The 21,944-nt window shown below is 39.1% G+C and overlaps 1 protein-coding gene across 16 annotated transcripts in view; it reads right to left on the bottom strand.

The window, feature by feature from the left end:
* Positions 1–21,944, bottom strand: part of LOC105194631 (forkhead box protein P1) — a 322,192-nt gene that overhangs the window by 141,066 nt on the left and 159,182 nt on the right. For all 16 annotated transcript variants that reach the window (XM_039454863.1, XM_039454857.1, XM_026130825.2 and 13 more), the window contains one exon: positions 14,517–14,624. In XM_039454863.1, the coding sequence (XP_039310797.1) occupies positions 14,517–14,624 (108 nt within the window). The remainder of the gene's footprint in view (positions 1–14,516; positions 14,625–21,944) is intronic.

Raw genomic sequence — 21,944 nt, 5'->3', positions numbered from 1 at the left:
TTTAGATGATTTTCGTGCACGTCATAAAATAACTTTTCGCGTAACAAAGCTGGCTATTGTTATATTTAGCATCCGCCACTTTTGGAAATTCATACGAAAATTTCCGTATATAATTTGATTATTAAATAAAGTAAATTAAAATAAGTCAATTTCTCGCATATATCAAATAGTAACGTTCGTGATAAAGGTAGCATCAAATTTAACCAAATTTAGATTTATAATCGTCTATTAATATAATTCTGTAAATCTATTGTAAACTAATTAAGAATAGCAATATTTACTGTTTGCGTATGCGGTAACTTAATTAAAAAGGTTTATAATTTATTATTACTTTTTCTTTTAATTTATAAACAAAGTTTGAAATTCACGAAGAAGATATCGTCAATGGAATTACAGTATGAGCAATACAGAAGCTCAAGAATTCAGCACGCCTATCCCCAGAATTCTTTTCTCGAAAAGCGGTTTATCGACTATCACCCATCAAACAGATACCACCCGGGTCTGCCGTTGCACTTTCCAGAAGAGAAAATCACGATCACGTCTGCGACCTCCCTCATTTCTGTTTACCGTGCACCGAGGCGGGCGCGCTACGTGATGGCGAATACTGTCATCCCGAATACTGTCATCCCGCATTCCAGTCGCGAGCATCGGGAAAGATAGAAAGAATCCCGTTGCACCGCCCGTCCCACCTCCGTTCCCATCCTCCCGTTTCCTCCCACCGGGTCCCCCGCGACCCGGCGCGCGTAGAAGGTGCATATTCAGGAGAGAAACCCGTGGAAACTCCGGGACGTTGACACCAGAAGCTGGATTCTGGACGTGGGGATGGCGGTGGTAGGTCGGACGCGACCCGTCCGTTAACATAGTACCCCCGCTAGGTAGTGGGTGGCACGGAGTAAGACAGGAGCGGAGAGGAAGCGTGGTCGGGGAACCCGAAGCCAGTGGTGGTGCCGCGCGCGGGAGGGGAGGAAAGAGATGCGAGTTGTTCCAAGCGTAGTGAGACGTTCGAGCAGGACGGATGCGGCGCCTCCGTACCGAACTGGACAAGGATGACACGATAATACGCCGACATCGTCGCCGTCGTCCTCGTCCTCGTCCTCATCGTCGTCTTCGTCGTCGTCGCTGTCGACGTCGTGCGGTGGTCGCGGACCACCGTCGGGATCCCGTGGAAAAGGCGTGGCGACGTCGCGTTCGCGCACCTTTGCACCTGGTGCGCCGGGGAAGACACGCCTCCGTGGAATTCCTCTCTCCGGTCCGCCTACACGCCCGCTCTCTCGTGTCCCTCTCTACCTCCTCCTTCTCCTCCGCGTATTGCCGTGTGCGCTCCTCCGACTTTCTCATCCGAGCGTTCTTCACTCTGCCTCTCTCTCCTCCGTTCCTACCCTCCGTCGCCTAGGAGGAGATCAAGGATCTCTATTCTCTCCACCGACAGCTCTCCCTGCCTCCCTCCCACCCTTGCTAGCCACCACCGCCAGCGCACTGTCGCTGGTAGCAGGGAGGACGAGGACGCACCACCACAACCGCCACCACCACTACCACTACTACTACTACTACTACTACCACTACTATTACTACTACTAATACTACCGCTATTACTACTACTACTACTACTACTACTTCTACTACTACCACTACCACCATCACCACCATCACCACTATCAACACTACTCTCTACCGCCAACGTCTCTCGTCTCCTCTTGGGCTTGTGTCCTGGCTAAACCGCTACGCTCGCTTGTTGCACATGTGTGCAGCTTGGTGCACATACGCGAACCCATCGCACGCATGCTCGCCGAGCTCGACGTCTAGTATGAGCGTGGGTGCCGTGTCTAGCCTCGCCGGGAGAGCGCACACATCAAAGTGCGCGCGCAAGTGCTCTCTCTTTCTCTCCTTTGGCCATCCGCCCACTCGATATTCGCCGGTGTCCCAGCCACGTGATTCCCCTCTCGGCCTCCTCTCCTCGGCCGGGCATAGGTTTTCAAGAGAGGAAGAACGGAGGAGGAAAGAAGGCGGAAAAAGACGGAGCAAGAGTCTTCGGCGAAGTGCGATTACCGCAGACTCGCAGAATCCTTCGGCTTTCCTTCCCCTCTCCGTCGCCTTCTTCGCACACCTCCCCCGCGCCTTCTTTCTCCTTTTTTCACTTCCTTCCGATGCGAAGCTACCGTCGGGATGTTCCTACGTGCACGTCTCGTACCGAGGGACGAAAGACGTGGGTATTGATCAGAGCCTGCCGCGGCTGCGGAAGTAGCCGACATTATTTCACGGGGAACCGGCTGTCTCTTCGTATGCGTTCGCTATTTAACGCGCATCCATTCGCTTCTCTTAATTAGACGGCCAAACAATCTCCCGTTTTATGTACGATGTTGAGAAACTTACGTAACGCGGGAGGATGGTCTATTAAACGGGACTAAACGCTAGGCTGCTCTTGTGCAAATACACATCGTGAAACGGATAGGACTCTCGATGGACTCTCCTCACGCATCCAAAAATTCCGTTTGACATCATTCGTGATTCCAAAAAGTAAGTATCCATTAAAAGTCACGCTATTGCTTTCTATAGTAAAGACAGACTTACCAATAATGATTTTACGCAAAAACTACAGAAGATTGTTGCTATAATTCTTAGAAAACAAAGATAAATTGTAATTGAAGATTTATAATAAATCTTCATTGTAATTAACATATTGTAATTAAAGATTTATAATAAAAAGAGAAGTGGAAAGAGAAGATTGTCGATATCGTTCTTACTCTCATCATGTATACTCATTCTTCTAACCGAATAAAACTATGGGCATCAAAGACTCTGTTTTGAGAGATATAGTCCGTGTTCTTTTATCTATGAGCGCAGTGACAGTATAACGATGAATAAATGTTAACATGATACTCGTCCTCGAGTGAAACTTTCACTTTATCCAATTCGAATTTAACACGATTGTTTATGTTGCCATTTTCAAAGTTAGTTGCGCAGAACGTATAAATCCTTTTCTCGAAATCAAATCTCGCATTTAATCAAAAGTAAATTCAAAGTAGAGTGGAATGGAAACGGGATAAAAGTTTATACTCAGTGTTGTAACGATAGCGGCAGTATGAGACAAAATGAAAAAGAGAGGAGTGAAGCTAGGCTTCAAGCTATCTGAAGAAAAGGGCTCGAGATTAGCTATCTATATTCAGATTTTCCCAGACCATCTATTTTGATTTTTGAATCACAGGCTAAGTCAAAGGTGGAGAAAAAAGGGGGAGAACGAAACAAAAAATAAGAAATCGTAAACGTAATGAGCGCATAGAGTACGAGAGGAGATGTACAGTAAATGGAAGGATCACTGTACACATTTCTGCTAGATCGACGACATTCCTTATCCTCGAGACCTGACAACCGTAACGAGCACTGTCGTGAGCAAAATTCGCGATGTGCCACGTAAAAATGAAATAGTACGCGAAGACATCAAGCGTCACGTGCTGCCATTTATTTTTAACGGTATGCATGTATCGAAGATAAAGCGAATACGTGACGTTGATATCAATGGTAATACTTATATATTTTTTTAAATTTCGGTAATTCGCTATTAGATTCTCTTGTCTTCCTTAGATTCGAAACAAATGAATTTACTTTCACATTATAGCCACGTATTTATTTTACAAGCTGTAAAAGAAAGGAAAGAACAGTTTTGCTATAGTGTTTTAAAATTTAGCTAGATATAGATTTGAAAATAATTTTGTTACATCGTCAATTATATAGCATGCACAAACTAATTGCTAAAGAATGTCAAAAGTCTTTACATAATTATTTTTGTGATCCAACAAAATTATTTCTAAATCCGCTTCTAGATAAATTTTTAAATAACTCAGCAAAATCCTTCTTTTCATGTAGTTGAAGTATCTTATAATAAGTACACGAAAAGAACAGTTTTGCTGAAATGTCTAAAAATTTAATTAGATATAGATCTGAAAATAATTTCGTTAAATCGTCAAAATAATTATATAGGAAGTTCAAACTGATCGCTAGAATGTCAAAACTTTTTATAGCATTGCTCATCATACTCGAATGTCCTTCATAATTATTTCGATAGTCCAACAAAGCTATTTTAAATCTGTATCCATCTAAATCCTTAGATACTTCAGCAAAACTGTTATTTTCTTATAAATCAAATAAAAAGGCGACATTTTAGAATAAATCGTGTTATTTGCGCATTGGATTGCGCTATAAATAAAATTTTGATGTACAATAATATAACAAAATGGCATCAAAATTAACATCTACGCGTACGAATGTTATTCCATTAAATCGACGTTCTCAGAAAAACGCGTGGGCCAAACGCACACGCGCGTATCAGGACGATCCGTATTTTATGTCGCATCGTAATTCAAATATCGCAGTATATAAAATTCAAATCGCCCGTCGTAAAGTAAAAAGTCGTTCCAAGTCAAATAAGGGTAGTGCATTAGCGGCCGGACCTACGTCAGACTGCACTTAATGCACAGTAAAAACAGTAAATATTCTTTCATTGTGTTTCTCCGCGTAGGAGAAGAATTCAAGTATCGTTAAAAATATCAACTTTTGCGCGTAGAATCTTCTTGCCTGCCAGATCGGAGGTCACAAACAACAGAAAAGAGACATTAAGAGACGCCGTTTACGATGTCGATTAAAATTGGATCAATCTTAATCACGATCTGAAAGCATCGTTACTGTTAGTTATCGCTATCGTTCGGCGAATCAAAGTTTCAGTTGCAACTTATAACTGTCGTTGATTCATTATTTAAAGATACACATAAAAATATCTTCAAAACTTTCAGACATTTCTTGTTTTTCTACTTGAGCAATAATAAAACAATAATAAAAATAGTAACAATCTCGTAATAGATAATCCGATATTTTAATGAAACTTTTATAAAGACACGATGTTTTTGAAAATTTTGATTAAAATTTCCATAAATATTCTCTCACAGTCTCTATCTTTTCATTTCTTAGTAGTAAATACCTAATTTGAACTCTTAAAATGCCGTTAAAATTACTACTTCAAGTTGAAAACAGAAGAAAAATGTTATTCCTGCTTAAGTTTAGTGTATAAATACGAGATCAAGCATGTGCTTTTCATCTTTATGATTCCATATTTCAATTACGAATATTTCATTTATACACGGAAAGAACAATTTTACTGTAATACCTAAAAATTTAGCTAAACGCAGATCTGAAAATAATTTTGTTGGGCCATCAAAATAATTGCGTAGGATAGTGAAATTAGTTGCTGCAATGTCAAAACATTTTGCAGCCTTGCTCATCACGCTTGAACGGCCTGAATAATTATTTAGATGACCCAACAAAATTATTTTCAGATCCGTATCCAGCTAAATTTTTTAGACACTTTAGCAAAACCGTTCTTTCCGTGTACGAAACAGTAAACATTATTACATCCATAATCCGAGATGTAATCCGCTTTGCACGCGATCGACAGTAAACGCGCCATGTTATTACACATACTCGCATACACGCTCAACACCCAACGTGCAATTTCGTCGCATTAAAACGTCATAATGCCATGGCGACACTCGCGACGAATCGACGGCGCGTTCGCACATTCGCACGCGGCCGCGTGCGCGGAGGCCACATTAAATTAATGCTCCGTTATTCCGCGCGCACGCAATCACACTTAAAAACTCGTGTTTCCACCCCCGGGCTCGGAACCCCGTTCCCCGAGACCCGGCGGCGCCGAGGGAAGCGTGAGCTCGAGTCGGCTGAGATCGCGCATGCTGGCAATTATTTGCGCAGCTCCTTACCCGCGGCGCGGGTTCATTAAGACACTAATTACCGGCGTGCATGCGTGTGCACGTAAGAAACTAGGTATATATATGACGAGGTACAACAACGGGCCGGGTCCGGGTGGCTCGCTCAGCTCTGCGCGAACTTCCCCGCGACGTTGTACCCTTCTTGCCCGCGTATGTAGCGAGCTGGGTAGCGCGAGAGCTCTCTCTCTGGCACGCTCCAGACATCTATTTACAAGGTTGCACGTCTCGGTTACGTTGTTAGAAACCTAACTTGGTTCCGACTGCCTGCCTGCCTGCTTGCTTGCTGGTTGCCTCAGGTTAGTCCGGGGTGGGCACCCGCAAAACCAAACCCTACAGGCGCTGTATAACATTTCGCTGCGTCTGAAAGCTCTTATGGAACGCATTATTCACGTTGCTTCTGGTACGCCTGTTTTTATCCCTCTCGAGTCGATAATAACGCTAATACGCCTGTTACGTAATAGCGAAGCATGAATTTCCAAATGACTATTTTATAATTTTACATATAAAGTTTGAATCTTTTATATTTTATTAATTGTTTCAATGGTGAAATCCCGCGGTACTTAAAAAAATTTAATAATCCATTTATAACATAATTTTTAAAAATTTTAATTTAAAATCTATTTGCAAATCATCGGTCAAAGTATTATATATGTATAGGTTGTTAACACGTTACGACACTTTTGTAAAAGTATTTTCCATTTAACTATTTATGTTGCAAGCTTATGATGAATCGCAAAATATTATGAATTGCGTGCAATTAAAAATGACAAAATCAATAGAGAATCATTAAGTAATATGTAAAAAGTAATTGCCTCGCACGTTCAGAATTCTCTATCCGCCGCATTATTGCACGTGCCGCGTGGAAACTGTTGCAGCAGCCACGTGGTGTATCGCGGGTGAGTCTGCGTTTCCCACGGACGGGGAATGACAGGGGTGTATACGGTCGGCCGATCAGTAGGTAGAGGGGTTGTTTAGAGCGAGCGAAAGAGAGGAAGACAGACGGAGAAAGGGGAGAGGTGGAGAAACACCGAGGAGGGGTGAAAAGCACGTGGCGCAGGCGACGCGCGCCTCTCTGCCACGGGTGGCTGTATATCTATCGGGCTTTCCACCCCCAGCATCCCCCCCACTTGTTGTGCTTTACCGTGTTGTGTTGCTATGTTGCCTTGTGTATCGAGAAAGTTCAACGCCAGCTAGACGATGTTTCCCACCCGCTGGATTTACCGCCGTCGGAATCAACAGGCTTCCTTCGGACAGCAGCTTTGAGAAATCACGAAGAAAATATTCTTCTTGACGTGTGGTTGAAAGTTAAATATAGCGCAAATTTACGAGCCGAATATTCCAACGGCAGAAATAGCCCGCTTTCTCAAAATTCGCAACAGAAGGCGCAGTTGAGACACGACCACAATCCTTTGGAAATTCAATGGGAATTCTTAAAATAAAACCAATTACTTTATAATTGGGAATCGTTACAACAAACGTCACGTTAATTTTAGCGCGATAGTGAGTCGGCCGAGAGCAGAATATATTAATACAAAAGCCGATAATAGTTTTTAATTACATCAAAGTTTTTACAAGATGATTAACTTGATATTTTAATAATTATGTCTGTTGAAAAGATGGCAAGGTACTGGAGTCTTGAAGGGGATGTATGATTATTGAACGCCCTTCTTTGCTGGGGTGTACTATGGAATATTAAGGATAGCAGCCCTAAAGGGAATGTTCTGAGTGCCGTTTTCAGAGAGTATCGTTTGAAAAATTCTAATTTTGTTATGTGCGCGATTTGGATATATAAGTTAAATTATAGTTAAACTATCATATCCCTTTGTTTTATGAAAAATTTATCAATAGTTTAACAAATATAATTATACAATACATTAATACAATTTCCCAGTTTCGAAATAAAATGTCCTGAGATTTTATGACAAACTTTTATCAACGGAAAAATGTATTCATCTAATAAATTCAATTTTATTTGTAATCAATATTTATTTCTTTCAATACTACATAATTATCTGTCATTCATTTTATTTTTTAAAGTTCCCAAACTCATTCGTTTGTCTTCCGTAAAGTCTCATATAATGCTATACGTTTGCGTTACCCCAACCAGAAATATAGAAACTCATTTAATCTAGTTTAGCGTCGCGGTCGTTTCTCTAATCCTACTATCTATCCTGCCGAAACACATTGGAGCGAATTTTTCGCGTCGATCCCGATCGCACCCTCGAGAATTAAATTCCCTTTTAACATCCGAGCAATTTCTTTTCACGGGCATTCGCGAGCGTTTAATTGGCTCAACCGAGAGACAGGCTAGCTACATTAATTGCAGCGGATTGCTGGTCAGGTGGATGCCTAATCATGGGGGCTGTGTGGCGGTAGATCGGTCCGACGCGTCGGAAAAGACGCCTCGCATTGAATGCTAAACAAAAGCTAATTTATATCCGGAGGTCGAGACTATGCTGGAGATCGGGAGATGAATGGCTGTTCTCCGTGCATACCAAGTGGCACGCCGGGCCCTTCAGGACCGCGGAGTTAAAGATCTTGGGGGATGTTCCCCGTAGGGTAGTCACTTGTATCTTCAAATATCACGTACGGCGAGACGGCGAACTGGGTTTTAGAAGCCCGTCGAAAGTCGCTCGATCGTCGCTTGATTTCTATTCAGACGGCACGCTTTACTCTGAATTCGGACGCGACGAATGATTTTCACTCTGCAGCATCTAGCGATCAACGAGCGTCTTTGTACACGTTCTCTTTCAAAGTGAATTCTAAAAGATAATTTCTAGGAGACTTAAGATATGCGGATTGTAAGCAACGTGTCTCAGACAGCAGAAAAATAAATTTCCGTAATTTAAAAGTGCAGTTCGATTCAGAAAATATATCCTTCATAGTCTTACATTAGTCTTACTTGTATGAAAATGAAAATGTCAAAATGTAACAGCGAAATTGTAAATAATATGTTTATGATTTTATCAAAGGCAATTAATAATACTAAACATAATCTGCGCTGTTATCGTTCGTAATCTGTAACGAACGTTGTTGCGCAGGTCTGAAAAGCGGATACACCAGCCTCTATCGATTCGCGGAAGGAAAAAATTTCCAAGCACGTATCATCACGGTGACGAGCGGGATTCGCATCGCGAGCTTCCGAATCTAGGTGGTTTAATCTATCATTGCGACCGGAGGCGAGACGAGAAGTCGGGGTAACTAGCACGGAATAATTAATAAATGCAGGGTGCATTAGTATGCGTTGCGAGGGATGAGTTCGTGCGGACCTGAAGTCGGATGAGCGCGCGGGCCCGGGGCTCGAGACCCGGGAATTATAAAATAATAAAGAGAAAATTACGTAATGTGAGGATCAGATGAGAATTAGAGGACAATGAAGACGGGGTAAACCTCCCGTCGTCTAAAGGGGGCCGCGCGCTCGCCAAGGGGTTGGCGCGGAGCGGAAAGCCGGAGGTCGAGGACCAGACGTCTTAATGTCTGCATCGTCGGGAGCTCGTCCCTCGCGCATGACTATCTCTACGACCCCTACATCTTTCCGATAAGAACCTTAAGTCTCGGGGATAAATTCGACTCTTTTTGAACCTTTGGTACCTCCGAATTCCGACATGCTATTTTCGCGTGATTCGGTATATCTAATTATTCACGAACGTCTGAAAAAATGGGACTCAAATTTTTATCGCCCGATAGTAGTTCGTCAGTCACGTGTCACATATACATAGTTTGCGACTTTCTTGTAAGAATAAACGTCTCGAAAATAGGATACAAATAAAAAGATTTGCTACAGAAATATCTCGCGACATCTGGTTGAACATTATGCAAAAGTTCGTAAGCTAAATAATTGCAATATAAATTTCAAATAAGCATCGATGTAATTTTTGCAATTCTTTTGTTAAACTTTCAGAAATCATTCGAGTCAGTATTTACTATTCTGTACTTTTTCATTTGCCCGGAGGGCAAATACCTAATATATTCCAAACATGACGCATTCAATTATGTATTATTAGCATTTGCGCGGTAACATGAAAAATCACCCTACCACGCGGTCTCTCGCAACCCTTTTATTATGAGAACCAGCAAAATGTCGCGAGACTTATCGAAATGGAATACGATGTCGCCGCGGGTGCTAATCGAGGATTCTAATTAGTAGTCAGCCCGCACAGACTCGACGCGACTTTGTAAATGGTAACAATGTTATGTAATTAGGTAAAAAGTTCTGTAATCAAGAAGTAGATCTTCCGAGCCGGCCGCCATACCATCGCGCTCTCGTCTGATCCTCCCACCCTCATTCGTATTAAAATAGTCTCGCTAGGAAAGCGTGCGTTGTGCTCTGCATATCTTAAAACCCAGGGGCTGCCGCGGGGACGCTCTAAGAGCCACCCCCGTTCTGATTTTTGCCGCGATTCATATTACTACAGGCGTGGCTGAGATTATGAGAGGCGGTATGAGAGAATCAACGTTCTTCCGCCGGAAATTTCGGCTATATTGAGACGCGCGGAATACACTCAACTCGGCGGTACGGTAAGCTCGAAATTTCGCGGGCCCGATTATGCAAACTCGCGAAGGGCAAAATATCACAACGCGAAATTACTGAACTTTGATTATTATCAAGAAATTATTACTATTAAGAAAATTCATCGTAGCTCTAGTTTAACTGAAATCTTGCTTGCGACAAATCAAGCCCCCTCTCTCTCTCTCTCCCTCATCTGTTTTTTATTGTAACTTCTATTTCACCTCTTTTCGCAGTAAGCTTTTGAAATTGTTTTGCCGTTATTTTAGGTTCTGCAAACCTCGGTGCAGTCTGGTCCAAAGCGAGAGTATTTCATGCCTCGCAGCGCGAAAGTCTCATGCAAGAATTTGATTTTAAGCAGATAAGATTGGCGCACGCGCAAGAAAGAGAAAGAGAGAGAACCGGTAGAGAGAACCGGTAGAAGTGATACATATACCGCTGCACGTTACTTCTCGAGATGCTGACAAATGCGCACGTGGTTGCAGCAAGCGAGCGTACCGCACTGTAGCGTTGTCACGTATGGATATACACGCGATAGCGCAATTCGTGCGTATGTACACGACCGCACGCATACGACCGGCGTAAAAGGAGCTGCGCCGCGGTTAGGTAAGCACACATGTATATGCACGCATGAGATCATCGGTCGCGTATATATGCTCGCGGAAACGCTGACGTCAGTGGTTTCGGTTGCTTTTGTTACTTTGCAAACGATCGCGCCCGATACGATGGTATCGGGAAGACTAGCGTCGATTGCACACGTGCGCGTGACAGTACGCGCGCGTTTAATTCTCCTTAGGTAAACAAAGCGTGTCATTCGTTGAAGTTACAACTATTACTGCGAATCACAGATTATTCGTGGCTCGTAGGATTTTTCCACGTACATTATCTGCAGTATCTTAAATTAACGTGATACTTGAATAAGACGTGTCATCCGTTGCAATGCAACTATTGTATTATTGCGAATCACAGTTTATTTGTGGCTTTACGGATATTTCCACGTACGTTATTTATCTCGGATTAATATATTTTCTGGTCATTTCTAAAAATGTTGCTTCGCATTTTGCAGGGATTTTTATTGCGCTAAACATTTTCGCGTTTAAAATATTATGTTACGATAAATTGGGAAGATTAGTATATCCAGTAGACATATTATTCGAAAAAAATGTACAATTGAAAAAAATAACAAAAAATCACTGCACCATTCAATGAACAAATAAAAACAACTTACTATAATGACATTTTCAAGCAAAAAATGATATTTTAATCAAATCTGTCAAATTTGAAAATTACATCTAAAAATATATCAATTAATTTGCAATTTATTATTTTGAATCCTTATTATATTAATATTTTTCTTAAGTAGTTATTTACTAGTATGATTGTTCAGTGACTAATGCAATGACTCTACAGATATTGTGTATTGTTTCTAACTTGAGCTTAATATGCAAATTTAATGCATACGTATGCGTATTAATGTTTTTCATTCAGTGCATATAAAAATATCTGAATCCTTATCTAATAATAGCGCACATGAAGATAATATAAAAGACCTGATGAAGACGTGTTGTACAGTTTATTTTGTAAAGATTAAAAGATTCACACGTAATCGATGGATTGTAGGAAAAGCAAATTAGCTGACATCAAAATTATTACTGCAAGTATTATGACGTGAATATTGGCACATCGTCAAACAGTTTAGATTTCGAACGGAGATTACCGCGACTTGAGCGGCATGTGAGTCATGCACAATGACACGTGAAACTTTGTGTATACAAGAAATATTCGTCATATGTGTCACGTACTCTTGTGAAACCTGTAATCTCTAATGACAATCTGATCTTAAACGCGATTCTAGATTTTTACACAGCGCGAAAGTGTATCTCGCACAAAAAGAATTAGACCCTGCGAACAATGGAGGAACATTAGATATTATGAATAAGAAAGAATTTGTAGAATTTTAACCCTCAAGCTACGATTATGTGTAACTCGTGTTCAGCCGATTTCTATTCAAGGAAGTTTCTTTGAAATTTCAAAGGTAATTAAATTATATTGTATCTTGTTTTTTTTCAAAATAAAGTATAGACATTTATTTTAGAAACTTGAAAGTATGATGTCATCCATTTCTAAAGATTTTTTTAAATCACTTTACATAGATGAAGAAGGATGCGATGATCGCATGAAAGAGGTACCTTTTTCACATCTCAAGTATCTTAAGAGTTAGAATCAGTTTCCTCAATAATTAGATAAATAATATGTTGTGTGTCTTGTATGACATATATACGTCTTATTCATATCCATTGTGATGTTTCATGCTGTACACACTCTCTCTGCACACATTGTGTGTAATTGTGTACACACGCTGTGTACACGATTGGACAAAATTGTTCAGCGCATTTCTTTTCTTTGAAATACTACGAACACCTGGCTAATTAGCGATTTCTATTCTGTCCTTAAAAAACGAAGTTTGGCATCTAACAGGAAACAGATTTAGTACGTGTTATCGGACTCTGTGTGTGTGTTCTTTTAAAACGTTTTGAAAAATTGCCTTGGGCATCAGATTGTCATAAATGACTCTATCGTGTATAAAGCTGAGTATACACTTAGCGAACGAACACCGAATTCGAATGTTCGTTATTATTATTTAGTAGATAAGCTAAAGTAAATGCGAATAGAACGTTCGATTCGCATTCGGCTCGATTCGCTCATGAGACGGTACATCAAAAAGAATTCTTGCGCGATATAAACGTTTATAAGTGCGTTCGCAACTATTCGTTCGGTGTTTGTTCGCTAAGAATATACCCAGCTTAAAATGATTGCTTGTTCTATATCTGTAAATTTTTATTTCTTTCTTTATTTGAAATTGATTCTCGTTTGAAGAGATTTTACATTTATATTAAAAATAATTAAAATTTAAGCAATAATTTTCAGCTGAAATCAGCGAGCAACATCGCTATCAGATTTGCTTGTTAAATGTTACAAATAAACAAATAATAATCAAAAAATGTTTCTTGTTATTATTTATTGTTATTATTGTTTCAAGTTTTTGTAATGCTGTATTAATAAAAAATGCATTATTTAAAATGTGAATAAAATATATCCACATTTTCCGATTATTTTGAATAACTCAATTTTTTGAAAAGCCGACACTTAAACTATTTCTTCTTTTGTAGAGTAGTTGTTTGAAATGAAAACTTTAAGGCATAAAAGTATTTTTCCTTAAGTCATTTTCAAGTTATGAATTTTTATATAAAAATATGTATTTCTCTGATTTTGTCATTATAATTAGTTATAACATTTATACGCAATTTTTTTAAATTTATATATACGATAGTAAAATTAACTCAAGCGTGAATGACCCAGTCATGCGCAGAGAAGATGTCTAAAAACAAAGAGGACAGTTGACGTTCATTGAGGAAACTGATTTCAATTTCTATTTCTAATACCTAATGTCCCTCTATTGTACGCAAGAGTCTTAGAATATCGGGTGACATTTAAACGCAAAGAATTGTGCAGATTGTCTCTTTCTCTCTCGATGACACGTTCGCTCGTTAAGTTCCTCGAAGGATAAATAACGGGGACGCGGAGGGTAGGGTGGACTCGACACGGCGGAATTAAATAAAAATAAAACGCAGGATAATAATGTTAGCGAAGGAGCCGAGAACCCAAGACAAATAGCTGAGGGAAAACAAAGCGTATTATAAATACCGGGTGACAGGACGAGTGGTGCGGGAGAGTGAGCGCGAGCGTAAGAGGGTGGTCGGCTACGGTCGGACCGAAGGGTGGAGGGCGTACCCGAGGAGAGGTATGACGATATAGTAGCCGACGACTCCTGAGAGAAAACGCTCGAGAAAGCGGCGACCCTGCCAGCATTTTTGCTACCTGCCGACACAATGAGCCGCCGGATTTCTTTTCCACCCTTCCTTCCACATCCTCGGCGCGAGCACTCTTACCCGCCGGAATTATAAATTTGACGCATCTACCCTCGCGAGCTGAGAATTATGGCCGATAATCTCTAAATCGTATTACGCGAAATATGTAACCGATTGACGTAGAAAGAATAAATCTAGGATAAGTTTCCGTTTCATATAAAAAGAAAGAAAATTCGCGCGCGCATTTTGTCAGCTGTGAATAGTGGATTTGTAGGATGAATTTATTTGTACTACTTAACGATTGTCTGTAATCGATACAGTTTACGCAATAAGTTAGATGAGATATAAAAGTATAAAGGTACTCACACTAGGACGACCGTGGCTGCGCGGATTCAGCTGCCAGGGAACTGTCGATGGCTGAAAGTGCTCCTTTCCCCACGAACCGTTGTCGAACGGATTTTCACCAATGTGTCCCTAAAACAAATCAACATCACAATTATGAAGACGTAATTATGCAATTGTAATAACAAACCCTGCATGAAACACTAAACGCTAAAGAACACTGAACAAAATATTCCTATTTACAATTACATAAAATAAAAATGTAATATAATATAAAAATGTAATATAAAATTATGATATAAAAATTCAAATAAATATTCGCATCCAAATATACTTCGTATGGAAAATGATCATATTGTATTCAGTACATTTTTTATATAAAATATTGTGAGGCAGAAATATGAAAAATCATGGGGAGTAAATAAATGTGAAAATTTAAATGAACAAAATTAACATAGTTAAACTGCCTGCCCCTCTCTCTCTCTCTCTCTCTCTCTCTCTCTCTCTCTCTCTCTCTCTTCTTTCATATAAGAGTCTAATACCATTATATTAATTTTAAAAGAATCGCAGATAAGCATAACAAAAAAATAACTGACCGCAAGAAAACTAATTAACTACGTTCGATCTGTCTTAGAGATACAATTCAATTCAAAGTTGCTTCTCCCTCCGCTGTTTCTTTAAGAGATTCCGCCAGCAATGAGCCGTACAAAAAAAAAACTGTTCACGAAATATGCGAAATTATTTGCATGGTTGCGCGAATCGTGACCGCCGGATTTTTATTCCCGCGCCTCGATAAACAAGAAAAGTTACACGGCAGGGTAGAGGTCGAGGGGCATCGATCTTTCGAGGCTCTCCTCCGAGTTTCAAAGTTTTTTCGGCGCTTTTCCACCCGCCGCGCGCGCGCGCGCCCGGCGAGCTTATTTTTGTAATATATTCCGCGAGCCGCGGCGTCCTCCTCCCACACTTTCTCGACTTTGCACCCCGTAAGCCTTATTTTTCTTTTAACTTTATTTCTAACCTAGAATCTCTTCCGACGGCAAGGTGGCACGCACATAAATCACCGGGTATAATGAGAACACTTCGTCTTCGGGTGCTTCGCCCTCTCGGTCGCAGACGCATCTCCCGCGGACCGGCTATTACATTATTCGTTGCTTCGCTGAGGAAATCACGCGACCGGCCGCGACGCGCTTATATTAATATTCATTTTCCTCATGAGATGACACTGGCATTTCGCCCGTTGTCCCGGGAATAAAGAGCGCTCGTCGATTTATAATAATAATAAAAAAAAAAAAAAAAAAACCAACCTCAAAGATCCGCGACGCAAGGACACACGAACGCCGAGCGTATAATTTAAATATGATATTTTACTAAACGTCACACAATGGAGTATTTTATGTGCTATTGATACTGGCGATATTTTATGTTCCGTATTTCATGATGTAAAGTTTTATTTACATTGCCGTTATTTTAAATCGCGTTTTTCGCCGTAAAAAACGAGACATCGCGTGTGTTGCTGGCTTTATTAAAATATATATGTGGCATGCGCTTTGGTCGTTTTCGACTCTTTTTTTTTGAGCGATGGCGTCAACAGATTTTTAATACCGTGGCTACATTGCTTTCCTTATACAATATAGTATTTACTGTAAATTATGTTAATAATATCTTACTTAAAGCAAGATTATCTTTTACTTGCAAACGCTGTTGTTCCAATGAATTATTTAGGGTCCATATATAATGCTTGATGATTTACATGTGTCAACGTGCAATACGACCGAAATCCGAAGTAATTTTGGCACAGTCGCATAGTCGAATTTCCATTCACTTATACGTTAAAATACGTTTAATCCGAGAATAATCTAGGGTGTCATCTATTTTTTTACACTTCGATGTCGGAAAAATAAAGCTCATGTCGCAATAAATTTGTCACTGATTCAAAATCGATATTTATATCTAACTTTCGTTTGAAGAACAGAGATTTAATTTACAATCAAAACAAGTTATAAGTTATATGTTTATAGTATATCGATTTGCTAAAACTAGCTGTAATGTAGAAATCACGTCAGATGACCGCGTACGTTATAGAGTCAAATATAGCAAGGAATTACATTATAAATTCGAAATAATAATATAAATGAGGTTTGAGTTAAAAAATATTATAGGCTATTGACATTTTTATGTTTATACAATGCGAAAAGTTTCCATAAGTATTTATTTTTATTGAAAAGTACTGCATATGTAATTTTTATTTTTATATAATATAATAAATATAACAAAAATAAACCATTTTTAATAATACTTAGTAATAGTATCAATCAACAGGCTCTGATTAATTTAATTAAATTGAAACAAATGAATATAGAAAATTACCTCTAAAATTGATGACACAAGATTTTGGTGTGCGCGTTTAGTGCATTTTTTATTAATTTTGCAAGAGAGAGAGAGAGAGAGAGTAAATACAATATAAATGATTTCATATAATAATGGCCTTATTTAAAAATTGCTATAAAACAGATGTATAAGATATTTTGTTTTTTTCAAATAATTATTCTTTATTTTAAATATACAATGAAAACCTGCCAATGTAAAAGTATTTCGTTAACTTTCTTTATTTTTAAAAAATATTATTACAATAAACTGTATTACAATTAAATGTGTGTGCTTTTTCCGTTTATTTAATATTTACTTGGCTTCTCCTTATTTTTTTTGAAATACTGATTAATTTTATATACATAATGCCTTTAGATATTAACAAATTACAGAGGATTGTTATGAGATACAATCATTAATAACATACAATTGAGTTACAATGACTTTTAAATGGGGTGTAAAAAACATCCCCGCTGAGCCAACCGCGTTTCTGAAAAAAAAAAACGGAACAAAAAACTATTCTCGGGTTAATGTTATTGCTGAATTCACGCGATTAAAAAGAAGAAAGACAATACATGTATACAATATTTCTCAGCGTCTTTAAGCTTGTAAATAAATTTCAAGCGATATCTACGACGATATCCTCGTGTAAAAAGCGCGGCAGTGGTTTCTAAATCTCAAAGAACAATAGCAACGCGTCATCAGCAAACGCGTTAAATAATGCGCAACGTTAGAAAGACTTGGAAGTCGTAAATTTTGAAACGAGCCGCAAGAACGCGTGATCGATTACTACGCGAAGTCGGCATCGACCCGAGGGGTGTAATTACAAAATGTAACTCCGTTTGTTTCCACGCGCGACGCGCACAGGGTGGTAGTGAGGTAATACGTAACGATCGTCGCGCGCGATCGATGGAACTTGCTTGCCAGCGCGGGGGGCTCTGTCTCCCTCTCTTTCTCTCCCTCTTCCTTCGCCGGTCTTCCTTTTTTCCCACCCTTTCTCTAAAAAGAGTGCCTCGCCGCGCGTATTCTCCGTGTACGTGGCAGAAATAAACAGTCGCGGTGGAAAATACTGAACCGGATAGCATATAGCATAAATACGTGGAGGCTATTGAGGCACATTGTGTGCCGGTGCATTTGCATGAGCCGGCCGCGTTCTCAGCGCGCAGCTGGACATACACGCGACAAAAGAAAACGCGCAAACAAAACACGCAACGCACACCACCGGCTCTCTCTCTCTCTCTCTCTCTCTCTCTCACTCTCTCTCGCCCGCTTGTCGTCGTTCTCGTCATCGTCCCGCGCCGGCCGCGGCATCATAGAAATGTTGTAATGTTAAGTATTGTGCCACACGTGGAAATAAACAAACGGATCTTTTACCGCAGCGCCGCGCGACGAGCTGCCCGAAGATCCGACGTCCCTCTCTCCGACGTGCTCATTGTCAAATCGCGTCACGTGCGCGAGCGACGGGCGCGCGGCAAGGCAGAGAATTGACGGCGATTTTAATTAACTTCTCTGTTACCGTCTCCAGGCGAGATCAGTTGCAGTTAATGCCTTTTATATTTATATATATAATCGTTACCGTAAAATTGGATGATGCCAATGCGGAGAATACAAACGCGTCTTCTTCGCGGAACAATTCATCCCGCACACACGCGTACGTATGTGCAACACGCGCTGTTGCACACGTCGCTAAAATGCATTTCTTAACTAGAGCTAAATGAAAATGAAAATGAATCTCATCTGTCGATGATGTACACGTAAACATGTCAAAAGAAGGTAGGAACTAATTATTACTGTAATATATTGTATTTCGCGATTCTCCGAACTCGCGTAGCAATAAAATTCAGGTATGATATAATTCAGCGTAACAACTGATCTTATCATTTGTAAGCGTAAATTAAATATCAATGCCTGTTCTCCCAAGGACTGGTTCAAATATGCACGTGTGCCGCGCGTTTTCGAAATTTGTCAACAAGTCTGATAACGTGCATAGCGTTCATTACTTGGTATAAGTGCTTTATTACACCGATATTAATCCGGGAATAGTCATTCCATTCTGTTATGTAAACACGATCGCGTGAGGCGATTTTAATCGATATTTTCTGAACAAAATTAGAAGTCATGGAAAAATTTTAAACAAACGGAAGAAGCACATTGAGCTTATAACGGTATTTCTAAAAATTTAAAGAAATCAGTTAATAAAACGCTTTTATTTTGCGAGTTTTCGCTGGGATTGTATTCAAAGATTTGTAAGGAATAGTTATTTAAAGTATATTATATAATGTTCAATTTATAGTAATTTAAAATAAGGGTAAGTCGTGTAAAGTCATTTATATCGTGTTTGTTTTTGAAGAATTATTAAAAATTTATTTTTATTATATTTGTTTGTTATATTATATAAATATAAAAATTATACGAAACATTTTTCAATAAAAATAAAGATAAATATTTATAGAAATACGATATAAACTTTTTGTATCGTATAAACATAGAGTTATTAATAGCTCATAATACTTTTAAACTCAAACCTCATTAATATTATTATTTCGAACTTATAATGTAAACTCTTATCACTTGATTGATTATACAACGTCAAACGACTACCTGCAGTATTTTCTATCTCCCAGCTAATTTTAACAGATCAATACTATAAGTATGTAAATCATAACTCTCTTGTTTCTATTGTACAAATAAGGAATCTTCGATTTTTAAATTAGTGAAACAATTTGATGTAATGTGAACTCAATTTTTCCAATGTTAGGTTTATTCCAGTACTTTTGATTATTCTCGGATTCAATGTTTCGAAAATAATGTCAAATAATCGCCATCGTAACAATAAAGATTCAATAGTATCGTTACGGTGTTTACTGTAACACTTAAATAATACCTAGGGCGTTTAAAATGTGACACGATATGAAGACTCACAAAAAAAAAAACTAAACTACCTATTTGAGATAACTGTTTAGATTTTAATAAATGATTTTATCAAAAATTATATGAGACGGGACTACCTTCACACCAATCTAATAACACTTCCAACCATAAATCACGTGGTTACGATCGCAGCCGCGTGCCTCCTGGTATTCCGTAGCTTCGCATTAAAGCGGAGCACTAACCGCGACCTAATTCGCAGATAAGATAAGTCGTTAAGTGCACGGCGCGCGGCGGCCCCTCGCGATACTACTCCGATGTTTTATTGCCACGGCGGCCCACCTCCGCCACCCTCCTTCGGGGCACGGTGAGATTTATTGTAAAATTCGATAGATATTGCCAATTACAACCCCCGCGGCGCTACCACCGGCGCGCGGCGCGACACGACACGATTCGCGCTATCGACGGAGACGAGAGCAGGCACCTTCCGGTCGCGCCTCGAGAATTTTAAATGCGTTTTATGTACCAAAAGAGAGAAAGAGAAAGAGAGAGAGAGAGAGATGACACGGTGCGTTGCATAAATCCGTCCCCCTGAAAATATGATTACGATCACTCTCCCCGATACGGGAAAGAGAGGAACGAACAACCCGCTGCCGTTCCCTTCAAACACGGCACGGCGATAAAACGTTTCATTTCGTCCCGAGTGTCTCACGAGGAGGTCGAATAATTCTCGTCAATTATTATTTTTACTACTGCCTTCTACATGCTAATTTTTGCGCGCGTATAGCGCGCCTCCAGGATCGTTGGCCGCGCGACGACCAAGTGTCTCGCAGTCTGAAATGACGCTCGCGAATGATGAATATGCAATCCGTTCGACCGTACCCTCGAGATCGACACGATCTCGAGTAATTACACTATTTAAATTTACAATTTGATTATTTACTGATTTGCGGTAATGTCGGTTAATAAGTGTAAATGGATTTTTATCGCGAAACGGCGCGGACGGTGCATCAATTCACTTTTAATTTGGCATAAATAATAAGATCGCGGGGATATTTTAGCTGTAATTTAATAATTAATATACAACAACGAAGGCAATATCGGGAAATTTATGCCAAATCCAGGTAATAGGACTAATTTATCACTTTAGTCAACGCCATCAATGAAAACCGTTTGTCACGTCGTCTGAATGTTAACCAGCATTCATCAATATATATAACATTATCGTTAAATGCACATCGACTTTTTTTAACTGCGCAGATTATATGTCCTTAAAATTGCTAGTTTTATTCCAATGATATCAGTTCGAGTATCTTTCGTTGTCATATTATTCTACAATGATATTTAATCTTCACTATATTTTATCATTATTATTTTGTGTTTTTCTTCCTGTGCATAAGTTCATCTGATTTCTTGTTATTAAAATATTACTTTTGCAGGAAAAGAGCAATTTTATTATAATATAAAAAAAATTTAGCTAGATACAGAAAATGATTTTATGTTGGAGTGCCAAAATAATTATGTAAGACGTTTAAGTATAATAATACTGCTACAAACAGTTTTGACATTCTAGCAACCAGTTTAAACGTCCAATAGAAATTTCTTAATGATACAACAAAATTATCTTGAGACCTGCATTTCAACAAAATCGTCTTTTTCATGTGGTTTTAAGATAAAGATATTGCTTTTTGCATAAAATAAAATAGTAATAAAATAATATAAAAAAATAATGTAAAATTAAAAATTTTTTAGTACATATTACAAAAACGACTATACGTATACGGAAAGACTAGTTTTGTTAAAATAATTAAAAATTTAGTTAAATACAAAAATAAAAATTTTTTTTGACCATCAAAATAATTATTGGTGGGTGCTTGAATATCAAAATTTTTTGCAGCATTACTTATTTACTTAGGACGCGTAATAATTCTTTTCATGGTCCGATAAAATTATTTTCAGATCTGTGTCTAATTAAATTTTTAGACACTTGAGCAAAATACTTCTTTCCATGCGCAGACTTTCGGTCAATCTAATCTAGTGAACAAAACCCGGATGAATACAGCGAAACAGCGTCTGTGTAATCAATAATTTTTTATTCACCCAACCGTTAACTCATGTAATGTCGACAAATAGACGCATTCGCTCTTTCGAACCGGCGACCGTCCGAGCGAACGAGTTACGACCGCGGAGCCTCTAAAAATAAATATGTTGTTTATT

This window comes from Solenopsis invicta, chromosome 11, assembly GCF_016802725.1.
Source record: "Solenopsis invicta isolate M01_SB chromosome 11, UNIL_Sinv_3.0, whole genome shotgun sequence".
Lineage (NCBI taxonomy): Eukaryota > Metazoa > Arthropoda > Insecta > Hymenoptera > Formicidae > Solenopsis > Solenopsis invicta.
This window is presented reverse-complemented; position numbering and strand designations above follow the sequence as displayed.